General features: G+C 30.5%; 2 protein-coding genes across 2 annotated transcripts; one reads left to right on the top strand and one right to left on the bottom strand.

The window, feature by feature from the left end:
• Positions 1–1273: 1273 nt before the first annotated feature.
• On the top strand, positions 1274–13391 carry LOC107981324 (uncharacterized protein MAL13P1.336). The gene is made up of 10 exons (XM_031921543.1): positions 1274–1465; positions 1527–1622; positions 1800–1886; positions 1981–2070; positions 2145–2246; positions 11893–12070; positions 12145–12325; positions 12654–12835; positions 12912–13021; positions 13100–13391. Exons 1-6 carry the CDS (start codon positions 1438–1440, stop codon positions 11901–11903), a joined length of 414 nt encoding a protein of 137 aa, XP_031777403.1. The 5' UTR covers positions 1274–1437; the 3' UTR covers positions 11904–12070; positions 12145–12325; positions 12654–12835; positions 12912–13021; positions 13100–13391.
• LOC107981323 (zinc finger protein 600-like) lies at positions 9935–11232 on the bottom strand. Its single transcript, XM_031921544.1, has 2 exons — positions 10943–11232; positions 9935–10880 (listed from the first exon to the last, which is right to left on the bottom strand). The coding sequence occupies exons 1-2, from the start codon at positions 10951–10953 to the stop codon at positions 10532–10534; spliced, it is 360 nt and encodes a 119-aa protein (XP_031777404.1). The 5' UTR covers positions 10954–11232; the 3' UTR covers positions 9935–10531.
• Positions 13392–15224: the final 1833 nt, after the last annotated feature.

Genomic DNA, 15224 nt, shown 5'->3' with positions numbered 1-15224 from the left:
TTAGCAGAAATTAGTGTACCCAAAACTTATGTTGTTTTTTCTACCAGGGTATTAGACATAGATAGAATAAGGAGCGCGCGAAGCGCGCCTTCATTCCTAGTGTGTATAAAAGTACGGGTTCGTGCAGATACGTCAGTATGAGACACTATTTCATGAACTTTCAACGCATGTGCAAGATGGAGGTCCGCATGTACAAGACGGAGGTCCGCATGTGCAAAACGGAGGTCTGCGTGTGCAAGACGGAGGTCCGCGTATACACGAATATAATTATATATGTATATAATTTTTATATAAACGTTTGTCTCTTATTATAGATTACATAGCGTAAATAAAGAAACTTATTTAAAAAAATCGTTTTTGATATATTTATTTAATGATTATGTTATTACATCAAACAACTTTATATCTAAAGTATTCTTCTTACGAAATATTATACGAATAAAATAATGTTATACGTCTTTCATTAAATTCTCAAACGAATCATTAACTGTAAATAAAAAAAATTATTAATTAATTTCAATTAAAATAAGTTATTCAAGAAACTTTGAATACTTACTATTGTTAAAGTACCATTTGTTAGAACTTAGTCCAATATGAAAATCAAATTTCATAGAAAAAATAATGTCATTCAGATCTATAGTAACAAGTAAATTTTTTAAAAATAGTTTATAATAATCAAAAATTTTATAATAACACTCATTACCTGATACAAGTGTACGAATATTATGATTTACTATTTTTCTTTTGCGATATTGTTTAATAATTTTTCCACATTTCGTTCCTCGATATTTATTAAGAAAATCTTTTAAAAATTTGCTCATTCTGAGATTGAATGATGATAACGATTGCTAAAACCAACTCGATTACTTATGGACTTTCCTTATTAACTAAAGTTGCTTCCTTCTTGAAGAAATATATTCTGTACTCATACTATCCCACAACACAATACTATCGATAGACGTATACCTAAGTAATGTTTATATTTGCGATGATTTAAATTACAAAATTATATTAGAGAGAGAGAGAGAGAGAGAGAGAGAGAGAGAGAGAGAGAGAGAGAGAGAGAGAGATAGAAAGAGAGAGAGATAGAAAGATAGAGAGAGAAAGAAGTAGGAAAGTAAAGATAAACATATTCTCTCTCTCTCTCTCTTCTTTTTACGCACACTTTTTCTTTTTCTCCTTCTCTTGCGCTCTTTCTCTCTCTCTCTCTTTCTCACTCGCGCACATACGTGTTGTTTGTCCAATTTAACTGTTTACATTTACCTTATCTATTTTGCTAAATACTTCTATTCTATTGTGCTTTTGTAAATAGACCATACAAGTCATCTTATTATCCTTATATTTCATTTCAGAAAGTTTCGGATAGTTTTGATACTTGAAAATATTAGTACTGTGTCTGAGTTCGATGCGTTATGTGAGAGTGTAGAAAGCTTAACGATGGATAATTTTATGAATAATACAATGAGTACTGTCACATTATAAATATTTCAAATTGAATTGGTTTATATTTGTTTAATTTCTCTAAGATTCAATCGATTTAGCAGACTACTCAAATAAAGTTTTAAAAGTGACCAAAATGCTATCCGGTTATTTGGAAAATATTAAGAAAAACAAACAGTCATGTACGTATGTATATAAATAATTTTTAAATTCAATGTTTTTGCGTCCTTAAATTTTGATATTAAACGCACTTCTTAACAGTAAATAACAAAATTTAAACTGTATAAATACTGTTTTATCGAAATTAATGTTATTATTTTAACTACAATTTTAAATTGATTCTATTTATCTGTTTTTAGACAATGATATTTCAATTGGTTCTAATAAGCCTTCAGAAATGATTAAGAAATTAAGTTTAATCAATTCAAAGACAACTTGGAATAAAGGTAAAAATTATTATTAAAACATTTTGTGACAAATACACACTAGTAAAAAATTAAATAAAATTATGCATAAATATGAAAATAATATTTGTTATAGATGATAATAGCAATGACAACAATAATCATAACAGGCGCAATCCAAAAACTTATAGAAATTATAGTGTTTCTTATAAACATAAAGCCAGAAGTAAGAACAATATTATTATTTTATTATATCAATAAATATTTAAATTTCCATTAATAAATTTCGTTATATTTCAGATCAAACTATTTCAACTGCCAACCAAACTAACCACAGTTTTCGACGTCAAAATTTTCGAGCAAGAACATCGTATAATAACAATTACCAAAGGCAACAAAATGGTATTATCATAATTTTAATTATTAGCGCTGTTGAGATTTATTAATTAATTATCTCAATAATTATATTAATTTTTATAAAGTATACTTAAGTAGGATTAAATTTTTTAAATTAGTCTTTTGAAGTATATATATATATATGTATATATATATATAGAGGAGTACTAAAATTATATAAGTTAAGAATATAGATAACTTAAGTTCGTTTTATGATTATCTTCAATTTTGACTCAAGATATCTTCAATTTGAAGATATCCACGTGCTAAATTGCATTAACATTTAGATGTTTAAAAAAAACTAAAAATTTTACTAATATAAAACTTCCACTTAAAGAAAGCGATTCATAAATGCTGTAGTAGCGATACAAGTAACTTTATAAAATAAACCTTTTTGAAAGAACTTCTATATAAAAGTATATATATATATATATATATATATATATATGGGACGTTTCACGTCAACCGGACCATCAGTGCACCCAAAATTTGGGTTAACCTAACAAGACGTTTGAGGTCTCAAAATGATCGTCTAGTGAAGGGCTTCTGAAAAAGTTCTGGCCTTTTCAAAAATCCAATGTGGCGCATAAAATATGGAGCCTGAAACCCACGTTTTCATAGCACATTCAACAAAAACAATAGTAAAAATGTTCTAATTTGCGAAATATCCCACCAAAAAGCATGTACAACTCATGATAGGACATATTATTGATAATGCTGACGGAATTCCAAAATCAAAAATGGCGGAATCAAAATGGTGGATATTATACCTCCACCAAACCCATTTTACCGCAACAAATGATTTTTGATCAGTTTAAAGTATCGATATGGGGGTTTTCAGGGTCACTGCATCTTATTTTAACCTCGACATTTCAAAATTCGAAATGGTGGATCCAAAATGGCGGACATTATACCACCACCAAACCAATTTTACCGCAACAAATGATTTTAGATCACTTTAAAGTATCGATATGAGGGTTTTTGGGGCCACTGAACCTTATTTTAACCTCGAAATTTTAAAATCCAAAATAGCCGATCCAAAATGGCGGACATTATACAACCACCAAAACTATTTTACCGCAATGAACGATTTTAAATCAGTTTAAAGTATCGGTATGGGAGTTTAAGGGGCCGCTGAATCTTATTTTAACCTCGAAATTTCAAAATTCAATATGGCCAATATAAACTGGCGGATATTTGTCATAACCCACCTGCAGGCTCTCTCGCGAAAAGCCCCTGCAAACGCGCAACCCGCCGAACACGCCACGCACGCTGCAGCGCTTATCACCGCGGCGCTAGTATCACGGCGCGCCGCTAGGCGGCTGTGCATTACCCACAAGTGAAGTAGCGTCGCGGAGGGCACATAAGGAGGCCGGGTCCAGCGCTGTACCTCGCCCCTCTTCCAACAGCCTAATGTTGCAAGTACACGGCTCGTGTCCAATGACAACTTGTGCAAAGACTTCAGCAAATAAAACTGTTTTGTGGCAAAGGAACTTATTGCTTTCAAGTGATTTTTAGGACAACAGTCCTTTTTAGGATAGTTAATAGGTACATTAATAGATACATTGGCGACTTCTTCTTCAACGTCCTTTTTAAGGCAGTTGTTGAGTAAGTCTTACTTTATCAGCAACTCCTTGTTCAACTGTACTAGCCGTAATTTTGTTATTTCTAACATTTTTTTTGTTTTGGTTGTGCTTTCTCATATCCTACAACAATGTCTTCTCCTGCGAAAAAATATCGTATCGATAGATGCGTTAATCCATTTGATATTAATACAGGACACAGCAAATCTCTTAGGAAGATCTCCAAAGAATTTCAAGATGTCTATCCTGATTATCCAACATCTTCACTGATTTGTGATACATGTAGAAAATCCTTTTACAAACTACATGATTTGTCATCTCCAAACGTCAGTATGAGTGTTGATTTTGAATCAGAGACTGACTCACCTTTGGTTTCAAACACGGATGCACCTATGCAAGATGATCTTACAGATATTTTAACTGGACTTAAAAACAAATTCCAATCCCTGCCGGAGAACGATCCATTACGTGTCAGTATTCTTACTATTTTGCCCGAACACTGGGCAATACGTAAAATTATGAACCAATTTGGTGTGTCTCACAGAATGGCTCGTAAGGCAAAACAGTTAAGAGAATCAGATGGAGTTTTGGCTTCTCCTGTTGCAAAACGTGGAAAAACATTATCTGCAGAACACTCAGCAACTACTCAGAAAGTTGAAGATTTTTACGAAAATGATCTTAACAGCAGAATTATGCCAAATAAAAAGATACCGTCAGTATTTATTTATATGGTGAAAAAATAAAAGTGCAGAAAAGATTATTACTTACTTATATTAAGAACCTTCATAATCAATTTAAAGAACAGTTTCCTGAACATCCGATTGGGCTTACCAAGTTTGCGGAACTGAGACCAAAATGTTGTGTCTTTGCAGGATCCTCTGGTACACACAATGTATGTGTATGTACGATACACCAAAATTTCAAGGCGATGATTGACGAAGTAAATATAGAAAAAATCTCAAACATCTCAATATTCTGAAGAATTATAAAGATTGTTTGAATTTCGTTCGATGTGAGGATCCCAAACCAAGTTGTTATTTGAATGAATGCAAATTTTGTCCGGACATTCAAAAGTTTTCTAATTACGTTGAGAACATTATGGATGAGCACAATATTGATCAAGTCATCTTTAGCACGTGGCAATCAACCGATAGATACACTTTGATAAAACAATGCCTAACATCGCAAGAATTTATTGAAACTTTATGTTCTAGCCTAGAAAAGTTGATACCTCATCACTTCATCGCTAAGGAACAATCAAAGTTTCAATCAAAAATAATCTTTCAGATGAAGAGGTTCTTGCTCAATTGGATTTTGCTGAGAACTATGATTTTACAGCCCAAGATGCTGCACATGCATTTCATTTTAATAATGATCAAAGTACGATTTTTCCTGTTGTTGTTTATTATCAATCTGAAGGCAAGCTAAAGCATTTCAGTACAATATCTATGTCCGGCTGTACTACTCATGATGCCACTGCAGTATACATAATGCAGCAAAAGCTTATATCTGAAATTCGCAAGGTTTGTCCCACAGTAAAAAAGGTAATATATGCTACTGATGGTGCTAAACAGCATTTTAAAAATCGTTATCAAATGAGTAGTTTAATGAGTCATACGAGAGATTTTGGCGTTGATGCTGAATGGCATTGTTTTGCAACAGCACACGGAAAAGGTAGTTGCGATGGAGTTGGAGCGATAGTAAAGAGAGAAGCTACAAGAGCGAGCTTACAAGCTGCAAAAAATAAAGCAATTCTAAATGTTAAAGCTCTTTATTCATGGGCTAATGGGCGATCATTCAATATAAAATTTTTCTTATACACCAAAAATGATCACGAACAAACTCGTCAATTCCTAACAAAGAGATTTAAAAACTGTCCACCTGTTACAAACATACAAATGGGGCATGGATTTATCCCAGAACATAATGAAACGTTGAAAGTCATGCATTACTCAAATGCCAATGAACCTAGGAACAGAGTAATTTATGATATCGGCGAAAGCCATTTATCACCAGTAAAAACTCCACGAACAAAATGTCATTAAAGATTGATTCATTTGGCTAAATTATATATTTTTTTCATCCACGCAGGCATATACATATACACAGAACAATACAAAAATGTAAGTGCAAAAACCGCAGACAGATAATTCTAAATCTAATAGACCGGAAAAATATAAGATTCATGTGCACAAATACTGATTCCGATAATACATTTAGAACCATTTACCTCCCAAATCCCCATATCGATACTTTAAATTGATCTAAAATCATTTGTTGCGGTAAAATTGGTTTGGTGGTGGTATAATGTCCGCCATTTTGGATCCACCATTTCGAATTTTGAAATGTCGAGGTTAAAATAAGATTCAGTGACCCTGAAAACCCCCATATCGATACTTTAAACTGATCAAAAATCATTTGTTGCGGTAAAATTGGTTTGGTGGTGGTATAATGTCCGCCATTTTGGATCCACCATTTCGAATTTTGAAATGTCGAGGTTAAAATAAGATGCAGTGACCCTGAAAACCCCCATATCGATACTTTAAACTGATCAAAAATCATTTGTTGCGGTAAAATGGGTTTGGTGGAGGTATAATGTCCACCATTTTGATTCCGCCATTTTTGATTTTGGAATTCCGTCAGCATTGTCAATAATATGTCCTATCATGAGTTGTACATGCTTTTTGGTGGGATATTTCACAAATTAGAACATTTTTACTATTGTTTTTGTTGAATGTGCTATGAAAACGTGGGTTTCAGGCTTCATATTTTATGCGCCACATTGGATTTTTGAAAAGGCCAGAACTTTTTCAAAAGCCCTTGACCAGATCATTTTGAGACCTCAAACGTCTTGTTAGGTTAATCCAAATTTTGGGTGCACTGATGGTCCGGTTGACGTGAAACGTCCCATATATCAAAAGATATGAAAGTTTAAAAATACGGATAAATGAATTTTTTTTCAATGACTTTATTGATTTTTAAATAAATAATTTAAGGTGAGCAATTTCAAAGAACAACGTAGTTGAATTGAGCTATTAAAAAACTATCGATTAGTATTTTTTTTATTGCAAATATCATTATTTTGCAGGCTGGGGTAGGGTAGGTCTGTTCATCGTCTTTGTCAGCTCTACCGGTGATGTGATTGCAATATAGCTTGTGTAATTGCAATATGCAATTTACACAAGCTATGCAACTAGTAATCTATTATTACAGACAGAAACCTGACCACAAAATTGAATTTTATGCTATGATACCAAAATATTATATTATGTACCAAGGGCGTGTAGTGAGCTCTTTAAATCAAGTGTGAAATTTGCAGTAGTCGTCAAAGGCTCGTAAAGGCTTACACAAAGTATGTGTTTAAGGTAGTAGTTGTAATAGCAATACAGATAAGAGCAAGTGCGACGCATTTATATTTGTTAATGTTTATTTTTTCTCAGTATTAGTTTGGCGAAATTTTCTCAGCCATTTGATTCTCATTGCGCGAATCGGATTGTGAAGGTCAACATGGTGCAGACAAGCCAATGGGCTGCTCTGTGACTGCCAGGCCAGAGAGTCGAGTAGTCGTAGGCGTTCGCGCGGGGCATGTCACTTCGTTTATATAATTGTAGGTATAGAGGGACGTTCGCACTGCTTTAAGTACCTTCGGCAGCTTTCGGGAAAGCTCTTTGTTCTAGTGGGCCTGAGTTTTCGGCGGCAACTAATAGTGTAGCATTAGTTCCAAGCGATGACTCGATAGACAAGGAGATCGTGTTATAAAACTTTTCATCAGGCTAATTCAATAAAGCTCTGATTTACGATCAACAATGGTTTTATAGTTTATTGCTGAACCTTGATATGGTCTTGTCCCATACAGTAGTATCGCTACAATCCAGTTCGAAAGTTAAGTTAAGTTAGATTTTTTATTCTAAATCGTCATTTAATTAGATGATTCATGATTGAAAGTGTAAACCGTACGACATTAAGGTGTTACGTCCTGACTATCCTAAATTGAATAGATAGGAACATAATGATATGTGTAGTGGCGAGGCTGTAAGAAATTGTTAATTCGCGCCTAAGACTCTCACTGTTAGTAAAATAAATGAGAAACTTACCTTTACGTTGAACCGTGTACTAGTTGATTAGATTGCAGCTGTAGACTCGTACTGGGTAGTTTGGATTTTCTCGTAAATGAATATAACTCACAAGATCTCTGTTACGGTAAACCGAAAGTTTATTCACATAATTTTTAGAAGTGGAAGTAAATAATGAATCTCGTTTCAATGTAAAATAATATTCTCACTTAATTTAAAAGAACTAAGACTTGTAGTTTATAAAATCTGTATATTTAGACTTTGCAAGAAATATATAATTGCGGCTAGTCGGCTTTAAGTTTTAAAATAATTCTCACCGATTGTTGGACCGGCGCGATACGGAGCTTGTGACTGACGACGAAAAACTGCTCGTTTGAGTGCGTATAAGGCTTTTTAAAACCTTCGTTCGTAGTGTAATTTTTGCAATATTTACAAACTTAAAATTACGGAAAATGTATACATAAAAAGTAGAGCTCGCTTACAACGTCACGAATTGCTGATTTATCATTTCGCTGATTCGACACTGACTTGCATTCGGCCGTGTGTCGAAACCTTTCAGCGCACGCAATGCATTCTTCTTTTGAGAGTTTGAATTTCAGTATTCTAGTGATTATTATGTTTTAGTTTTTTTGTAATAAATTTATGCGATGAGTCTCACGACGTTACAAAGGCTATATTAAAATTTTATATTTGGTCAATTTTGCAAAAACCCTCCAAAACTTGTAAAAAGAAAAAAATTAGATCTATTTTACGATAGAAATGTTCTTTGAATGTAAATCATTCAAGTTATCGAAAAAAAAAAATATATATATATAAAATGAATTGATTGCGTCTATTTTTTTTAACGTTTTAACAACTTCCAATATATATATATATATATATATACTAGCAATGTTTACCTCGCTCGCTAACGCTCGCTCGGTTAAAATTAATTTTTGAAGGTGCATTGCAACGTCATTTTAAATCTGTAAAATTTTATGAGTTTTTCAATAAAAATATTTGTAAATATATATATATATACTAGTGGGGCTCCGCCCCCCTGCTCGCTGCGCTCGCCAACCCCCCGATTCTTGTTTTAGTGTAAATTTAATTTTCAACGTAATTGTTAGAAGTAGCTTAATCAAGACAAAAAAAGAGGTTAAATTCATACCACTTGCATCGATATATATGTATCATTTTTCAAGTAGTAAGTAATTTGTTTTTAAATATAGTACATATTATTAAAATTTGATATAGTGATGATTAAAATATAAAAATTGTGATGCGGGCAACAACTTTTACAAATTACTTTTTGGTTAACGGAATATTGTCTACGAAGAAAAGCACCATATAGATCAAATTTACCGAAAAAATCTAACGTAGATATATGTTGATACGTACCGTCATTATTTACGTTAGTAGGAAAAATAAGTACTACAAAGATTTAGAAAAGTAATAAAATATATTTCCAAAAAATAAATAAATATATTTATAAAAGTATAAAAACATTATTGGAGTACTTTATGATTTATTTATGAATACGTATGTGCTTATTGTAATTACTTTTGTTGTTGAATGATTTTGAACATATTTTGCATGAATGTTTTTTTTCATTTGAATGTATGCGCTGATGCGTCATTAAATATTCTTTTTTTTTGAAGGTTTTTTTACAAACGTTACATTCATGATTACATACATTTGTATGTGTTTTTAAATGAGATGTTAGATAAGATTTCCTTGAATACTGTTTATCACAAATATCACAAATATATTCTTTTTCCTCGTTATGTACACTTATAATGTGTGATTTTACTTGCGATTTCGTTACAAATCCATTGTGACAAATATCGCAAATGTACTTTTTTATTTTTTGATGTGATTTTAAATGAACATTTAGATTTCCTTTCTGAGTAAACTCTTTTTTACAAACATCGCAGATAAACTCTTTCTTTTTCGAATGAATAGCATAGTGAATAAAAAGCTGACTTTTTTTCGTGAATTTCCTATCACACGATATACATTCATACTCCATTGTTTATCTAAAAATAATACATTAACCTATAAGAATTATGAAAAAGTTTAAAGGTTAAACATGTAAAAATAAAAGGGTTATACATGTGAACCGCAAAAAGGAAGCCGATGATTGTAAAACTGCTCGGATTATGGTAAATAAACTGCCTCAAAAATCTTCAACAATTCACCAGGGTTTATAGTATAGATGTTATGGTCACGTTTATTAGAAGACGAAATTCACTTCTTGATTCTTAAATTACTGAACTTTTTAATCTAATTTCTATCAGGTTAGCAGCAAATATATTTATATATATCTAAGGTTAGCCAAAACTATTTAAATAATCTCAAACAGTAACTCTAAAGGCACTCTTGTTTATTTATTCAGCTTGTTCAAAAGTTGGCGCGTTTATAGCACAGACATAGTCAGTATATAGAGGGGCGAAAGGTCAAACATACGTATACAATTATTAGATACATGGAACAGAACGGAACACCGGTCCGGCCTAGGGTAACGACTAATAGAGTCAATACCTTATATACACAAACGACTAATGGAGTCGTACAACCTTCGTATAATACGTATTTTATATAAATATCGCCATAATATGTTAAATTCTCTACCAAGTAATTTATTACAAAAATATTAGGTGTTTTTATGGATTTTATTAATGTGTCTCATTAATACATCTTTCCTCGAGAAACCTTTTCCACATACAGTGCAAATTTTTTTATTACTATCTTTATAGTGAGATAATAAATGTCGATTCAAGTGTGTCTGTCTCTTAAAACTTTTAGTACATAAATTACACTGTTTAATTTTGTCAATAATGTGTTCCTTTTTGTGTCTTTCTAAATGCCTTCTGTTTTTAATAATGATGTGACATATAATGCATTCCGAAAATTGCTGTTGGTGTTTTTTTTGATGATTGATTAAAGATTCTTCGTTTGTAAAAGACACATTACAATACTGGCATTTGATAGAATTTAAGTTACTAAAAAAAATCAAATTATTATATACATTTATAATATATATTTTGTATATGTATACACTTACTTTTGCTCCATTTTTTGTATCTAAATTTATTTAATTAATCCCGAAATTTATATAAATACTAAAATTTAGCAATACTAAATTTTCCCATGACGAAAAAAAAAAATTTGTATTTCGGGTAAATCAAAATACTGAAGATAGTTACAAATAGCATACACGCGAATGACTAACGAAGTCAATACCCTATATATGCGAATGACCAATAGAGTCAATAATCTATTCATGCGAACGACTGATAAAGTCAATACCCCATGTTCGTAAAACTGAAAACTATATATATATTACTCCATGAAAAAAATTATTCCATAAAAATATATATAATACAAAATATCTATTTTTGTCAAATATTTACTAAAATTTATACTAAAAAACGCATTATTTCCAAATGATATTCATTAATTTGATGCCTTTGCGAATAACATGAATTTGTTGCTATTTATTAAAATTTCTGTGTTGTTACAACCTGAATTTTGCTATTGATTAAAATATTGACTCCTATAGTTGATTATTTACATCATATATATGTATGAACATTTTTCACTTTTTTTCAAAAACTATCTTCTGCTAGATAGCATATTTTTGTAAAAGTATATTTTATACAATTTTATTTCTGATAATTTTACAGTTTTATAATAAGTTTTTAATAGTTTTAAATTATTAGTGCAAAATGTCAAAAAGGAAGAGTGATGATATGGAAAGTACAAACGTTTTGAGAAAAAGGAAAGACATACCTTTCACAACCACAGAATTTTTAAATTCAAAATTTAAAATTGGTGATAAATCTGCGTATGAAACATTTTTATTTACTTTTTTTACACTTTGACTACTTTTACTTCTTTTATTTTTTGATTATACGCCTTTAACACTTTATTTTTATTTAATAAACAATTTTTATTTTTTGAGGTTATTACCAAAATTTAATTGTATCTAAAATCTACTTTTTTATATCGCAGAACGTTGGTAGCTTATGTTGAAGAAGTCACTGACGTTAAAACTTACGTAAACAAATCAACAAATGCTGAATTTAAGATAAAAAAATGTATCTTGAATAACACTGATGGTTCTCTAATTCAGTGTAATATGTTTAATGAAATTATTGATCTCTTTGAGACAAAATTAAAAGTCGATGAAGTAAGTTATTTAGTATTGTATATGTTAAAAGAAAATTATAACAAATTAATTAAATATTATTTAATTATTTTCAGAAAATATTAATTCGTAATGCTTCAGTTGTACCTGAAAAGAAGTTTACTAAGGGTAATGTTCCTTTTGAAATTAATTTACAAACATTTTCTACAATCACATCTTTTGGAGAATTCAAGTGGAGAGATTCTCCAATTTTACATATTAAATTTGATGAAATTCCAACAAAGAAAGGTCGCGTGAGTAAGTAAAAATATGTATTTTAAAAATATTTCTTAAAGGGACGTCGGAGCAAAAGTTTCTAAATCCGCCACAGGATATTTAGTATTTTACGACTTCTAAAAAAACTAAAAGTCAGATTGACATTTTCTTTCGGGAGAATGATTCACTATATTTAATACTATAGCGCTCTAGTTTTATTTTTTATTACAGGCTTATTTAAAAAGATATATAGAGTAGAAAACCAGTGATTTTAAGCTTTGACATCCCCTTAAAATGTTTCAATAATTATATTTTAAATAAAGATCTCTATTCTTAATCATTCTTTAATATGTTTAAAAATTCTTTATAGGACTTACAGGATACATCTACAATGAATTTGTTCTACATAATCAAAATAACTCAAATGAATATTTCGGATCGATTACGAATAAAAAAATAAATTGGATATTTTATTATTGAAATCTAAAGATGAAGAACTAAATTTTAAATTGGGAGTAGAAATTGAAGTAGTTGGTGATTTACAGGAAAATGGTATGCACACAGTTATATCAACATTTCAGTATTTATATTTTTTTTATTTAACTAATTATTATGTGTTTATTTTTAGGAAACAGTTTCTTATTAAAAGTACATAACAAAAACCAAATTAAAATTATTAATGACGTTCCATTAGATCTTATTGATCTTTTAAATGGTTCTGAAATATTTATCAATGAGGTAAACTACTCATATAAAACATACATAAATACGTTTAAAACTAATTTTTAATATTATTATACAAATTTTTTTCTTCAGGATATCAATAATCAAGATATACCGAAAAATTAATTAAATACTATTACGTCATTCCTGCAAATTGTAAAAAGAGAAAAATGGAACAAATTAGGACGTATTTTTTTATATACAATGATTTTATATATTAACGAATTCACTGTATATTTTCTTGAAGTTATCTAAATTTTGTAAACAAATATTATGCTAATTAACATGGCATTTTGTACTGAAGTGGCTTCGTATTTCAAGATTTTAGACTCCCACGTAATTGTCATCACTTTTTACAATAAATTTACTGTTGTCAAAAAATGAATTAACTTACTATATTTCATTATTTATATATTTTTATCCGTTAGTAAAAGTTAGTTTAATACAATTATCTTTCTGATAATTTTACTGTTTCATAAGAAATTTTAAGTTTATTTAAAAGTGATTAGTAACTAATGGAGTCAAAGCTGTATGTACGCGGGAGACTAATGGAGTCAATACCCTACGTTCGCGAAACTGAAACACTTCTTATGACTAAATAGAGAATAATATAAATTATTATATGAAATGAAGTTAATATTCTATCCACGCTAACGACTAATGGAGTCAATGCCGTATACAAGCAAACGACTAATGAAGTCAATTGCAGGCAAACGACTAATCGAGTCAATACCCTACGTACCCTACGTACGCAAAACTAAAATACTTTTTATGACTAAATAGAGAATGATATAATCATCACATTAAATGAAGTTAATATTCTATACACGCTAACGACTAATGGAGTCAATGCCGTATGCAGATGAACGACTAATGAAGTCAATTGCAGGCGAACGACTAATCGAATCAATACCCTACGTATGCAAAACTGAAACACTTCTTATGACTAAATAGAGAATAATATAAATCATTACATTAAATGAAGTTAATATACCATACACGCGAACAATTAATGATGTCAATGCCATATGCAGACGAACGACTAAAGAAGTCAATTGCAGGCGAACGACTAATGGAGTCAATACCCTACGTTCGCAAAACTGAAACACTTCTTATGACTAAATAGAGAATAATATAAATTATTATATAAAATGAAGTTAATATTCTATACACGCTAACGACTAATGGAGTCAATGCCGTATGCAGACGAACGACTAATGAAGTCAATTGCAGGCGAACGACTAACGGAGTCAATACCCTGCGTTCGCAAAACTGAAACACTTCTTATGACTAAATAGAGTATAATATCAATTTTTATATAAAATGAAGTTAATATTCTATACACGCTAACGACTAATGGAGTCAATGCCGTATACAGGCGAACGACTAATGAAGTCAATTGCAGGTGAACGACCAATCGAATCAATACCCTACGTACGCAAAACTGAAACACTTCTTATGACTAAATAGAGAATAATATAAATCATTACATTAAATGAAGTTAATATACCATACACGCGAACGACTAATGGAGTCAATTTCAGGCGAACGACTATTGAAGTCAATTGTAGGCGAACGACTAATGGAGTCAATACCCTACGTTCGCAAAACTAAAATACTTATTCATTGTTTTCTTTTTAATTAATATATAAAATCCCATTAAATCTATTTTACTGCATGAATATAAGAAACGCACGCCAGCAATTAGTAACTAAAGGATTCAATGTAAATTATTACGACAATATTAATTAACGTGCACTTCTTTATACCTTAATATATTGATAAAATAAGCTACAAAAATAAAAACGAAACTAACACATTCAAGATATGATTGAATTTTTTTTTCTGCAGGTAATTATGTACATACATTTTTATTAAAACGTAATATCATTTAATATCTTTTATCAAGTAATAAGGAATAAAGTTATGACATATTACTCTTTATCACTATATATTATTAAGTTATAAGTAACTCTATTAAATTTGTTCATTTTCTTATTAATATTTTTCAATAATTTTCTTAAATTCGAATTAAGATCATTCGAATGTACATACATCTTTCCACTGGTAGAAAATTTAACCTACTTCATGATAAACAAACTGTTTTTGGTGTCATTGTCTTTCTTCCGCGCATTGCAAATAAATTGTTAATTATCATTTTTGCTGTTTGTGTATTTTACTGATTTAGTCATTCATATGTGATAACCAGCAAGCAAAA

This window comes from Nasonia vitripennis, assembly GCF_009193385.2.
Source record: "Nasonia vitripennis strain AsymCx chromosome 1 unlocalized genomic scaffold, Nvit_psr_1.1 chr1_random0013, whole genome shotgun sequence".
NCBI lineage: Eukaryota > Metazoa > Arthropoda > Insecta > Hymenoptera > Pteromalidae > Nasonia > Nasonia vitripennis.
The sequence above is the reverse complement of the archived record's forward strand: the minus strand, read 5'-3'. Positions and strand labels throughout refer to the sequence as shown.

What these genes read in the sequence shown, in the direction of transcription:
- LOC107981324 (XM_031921543.1), top strand. Translation starts at nt 1,438, where the DNA reads ATGGATAATTTTATGAATAATACAATGA. An exon ending in TTTTATGAATAATACAATGA is followed by an intron (nt 1,466 to 1,526) that starts GTACTGTCACAT and finishes AATTTCTCTAAG; the next exon opens with ATTCAATCGATTTAGCAGAC. An exon ending in TAAGAAAAACAAACAGTCAT is followed by an intron (nt 1,623 to 1,799) that starts GTACGTATGTAT and finishes ATCTGTTTTTAG; the next exon opens with ACAATGATATTTCAATTGGT.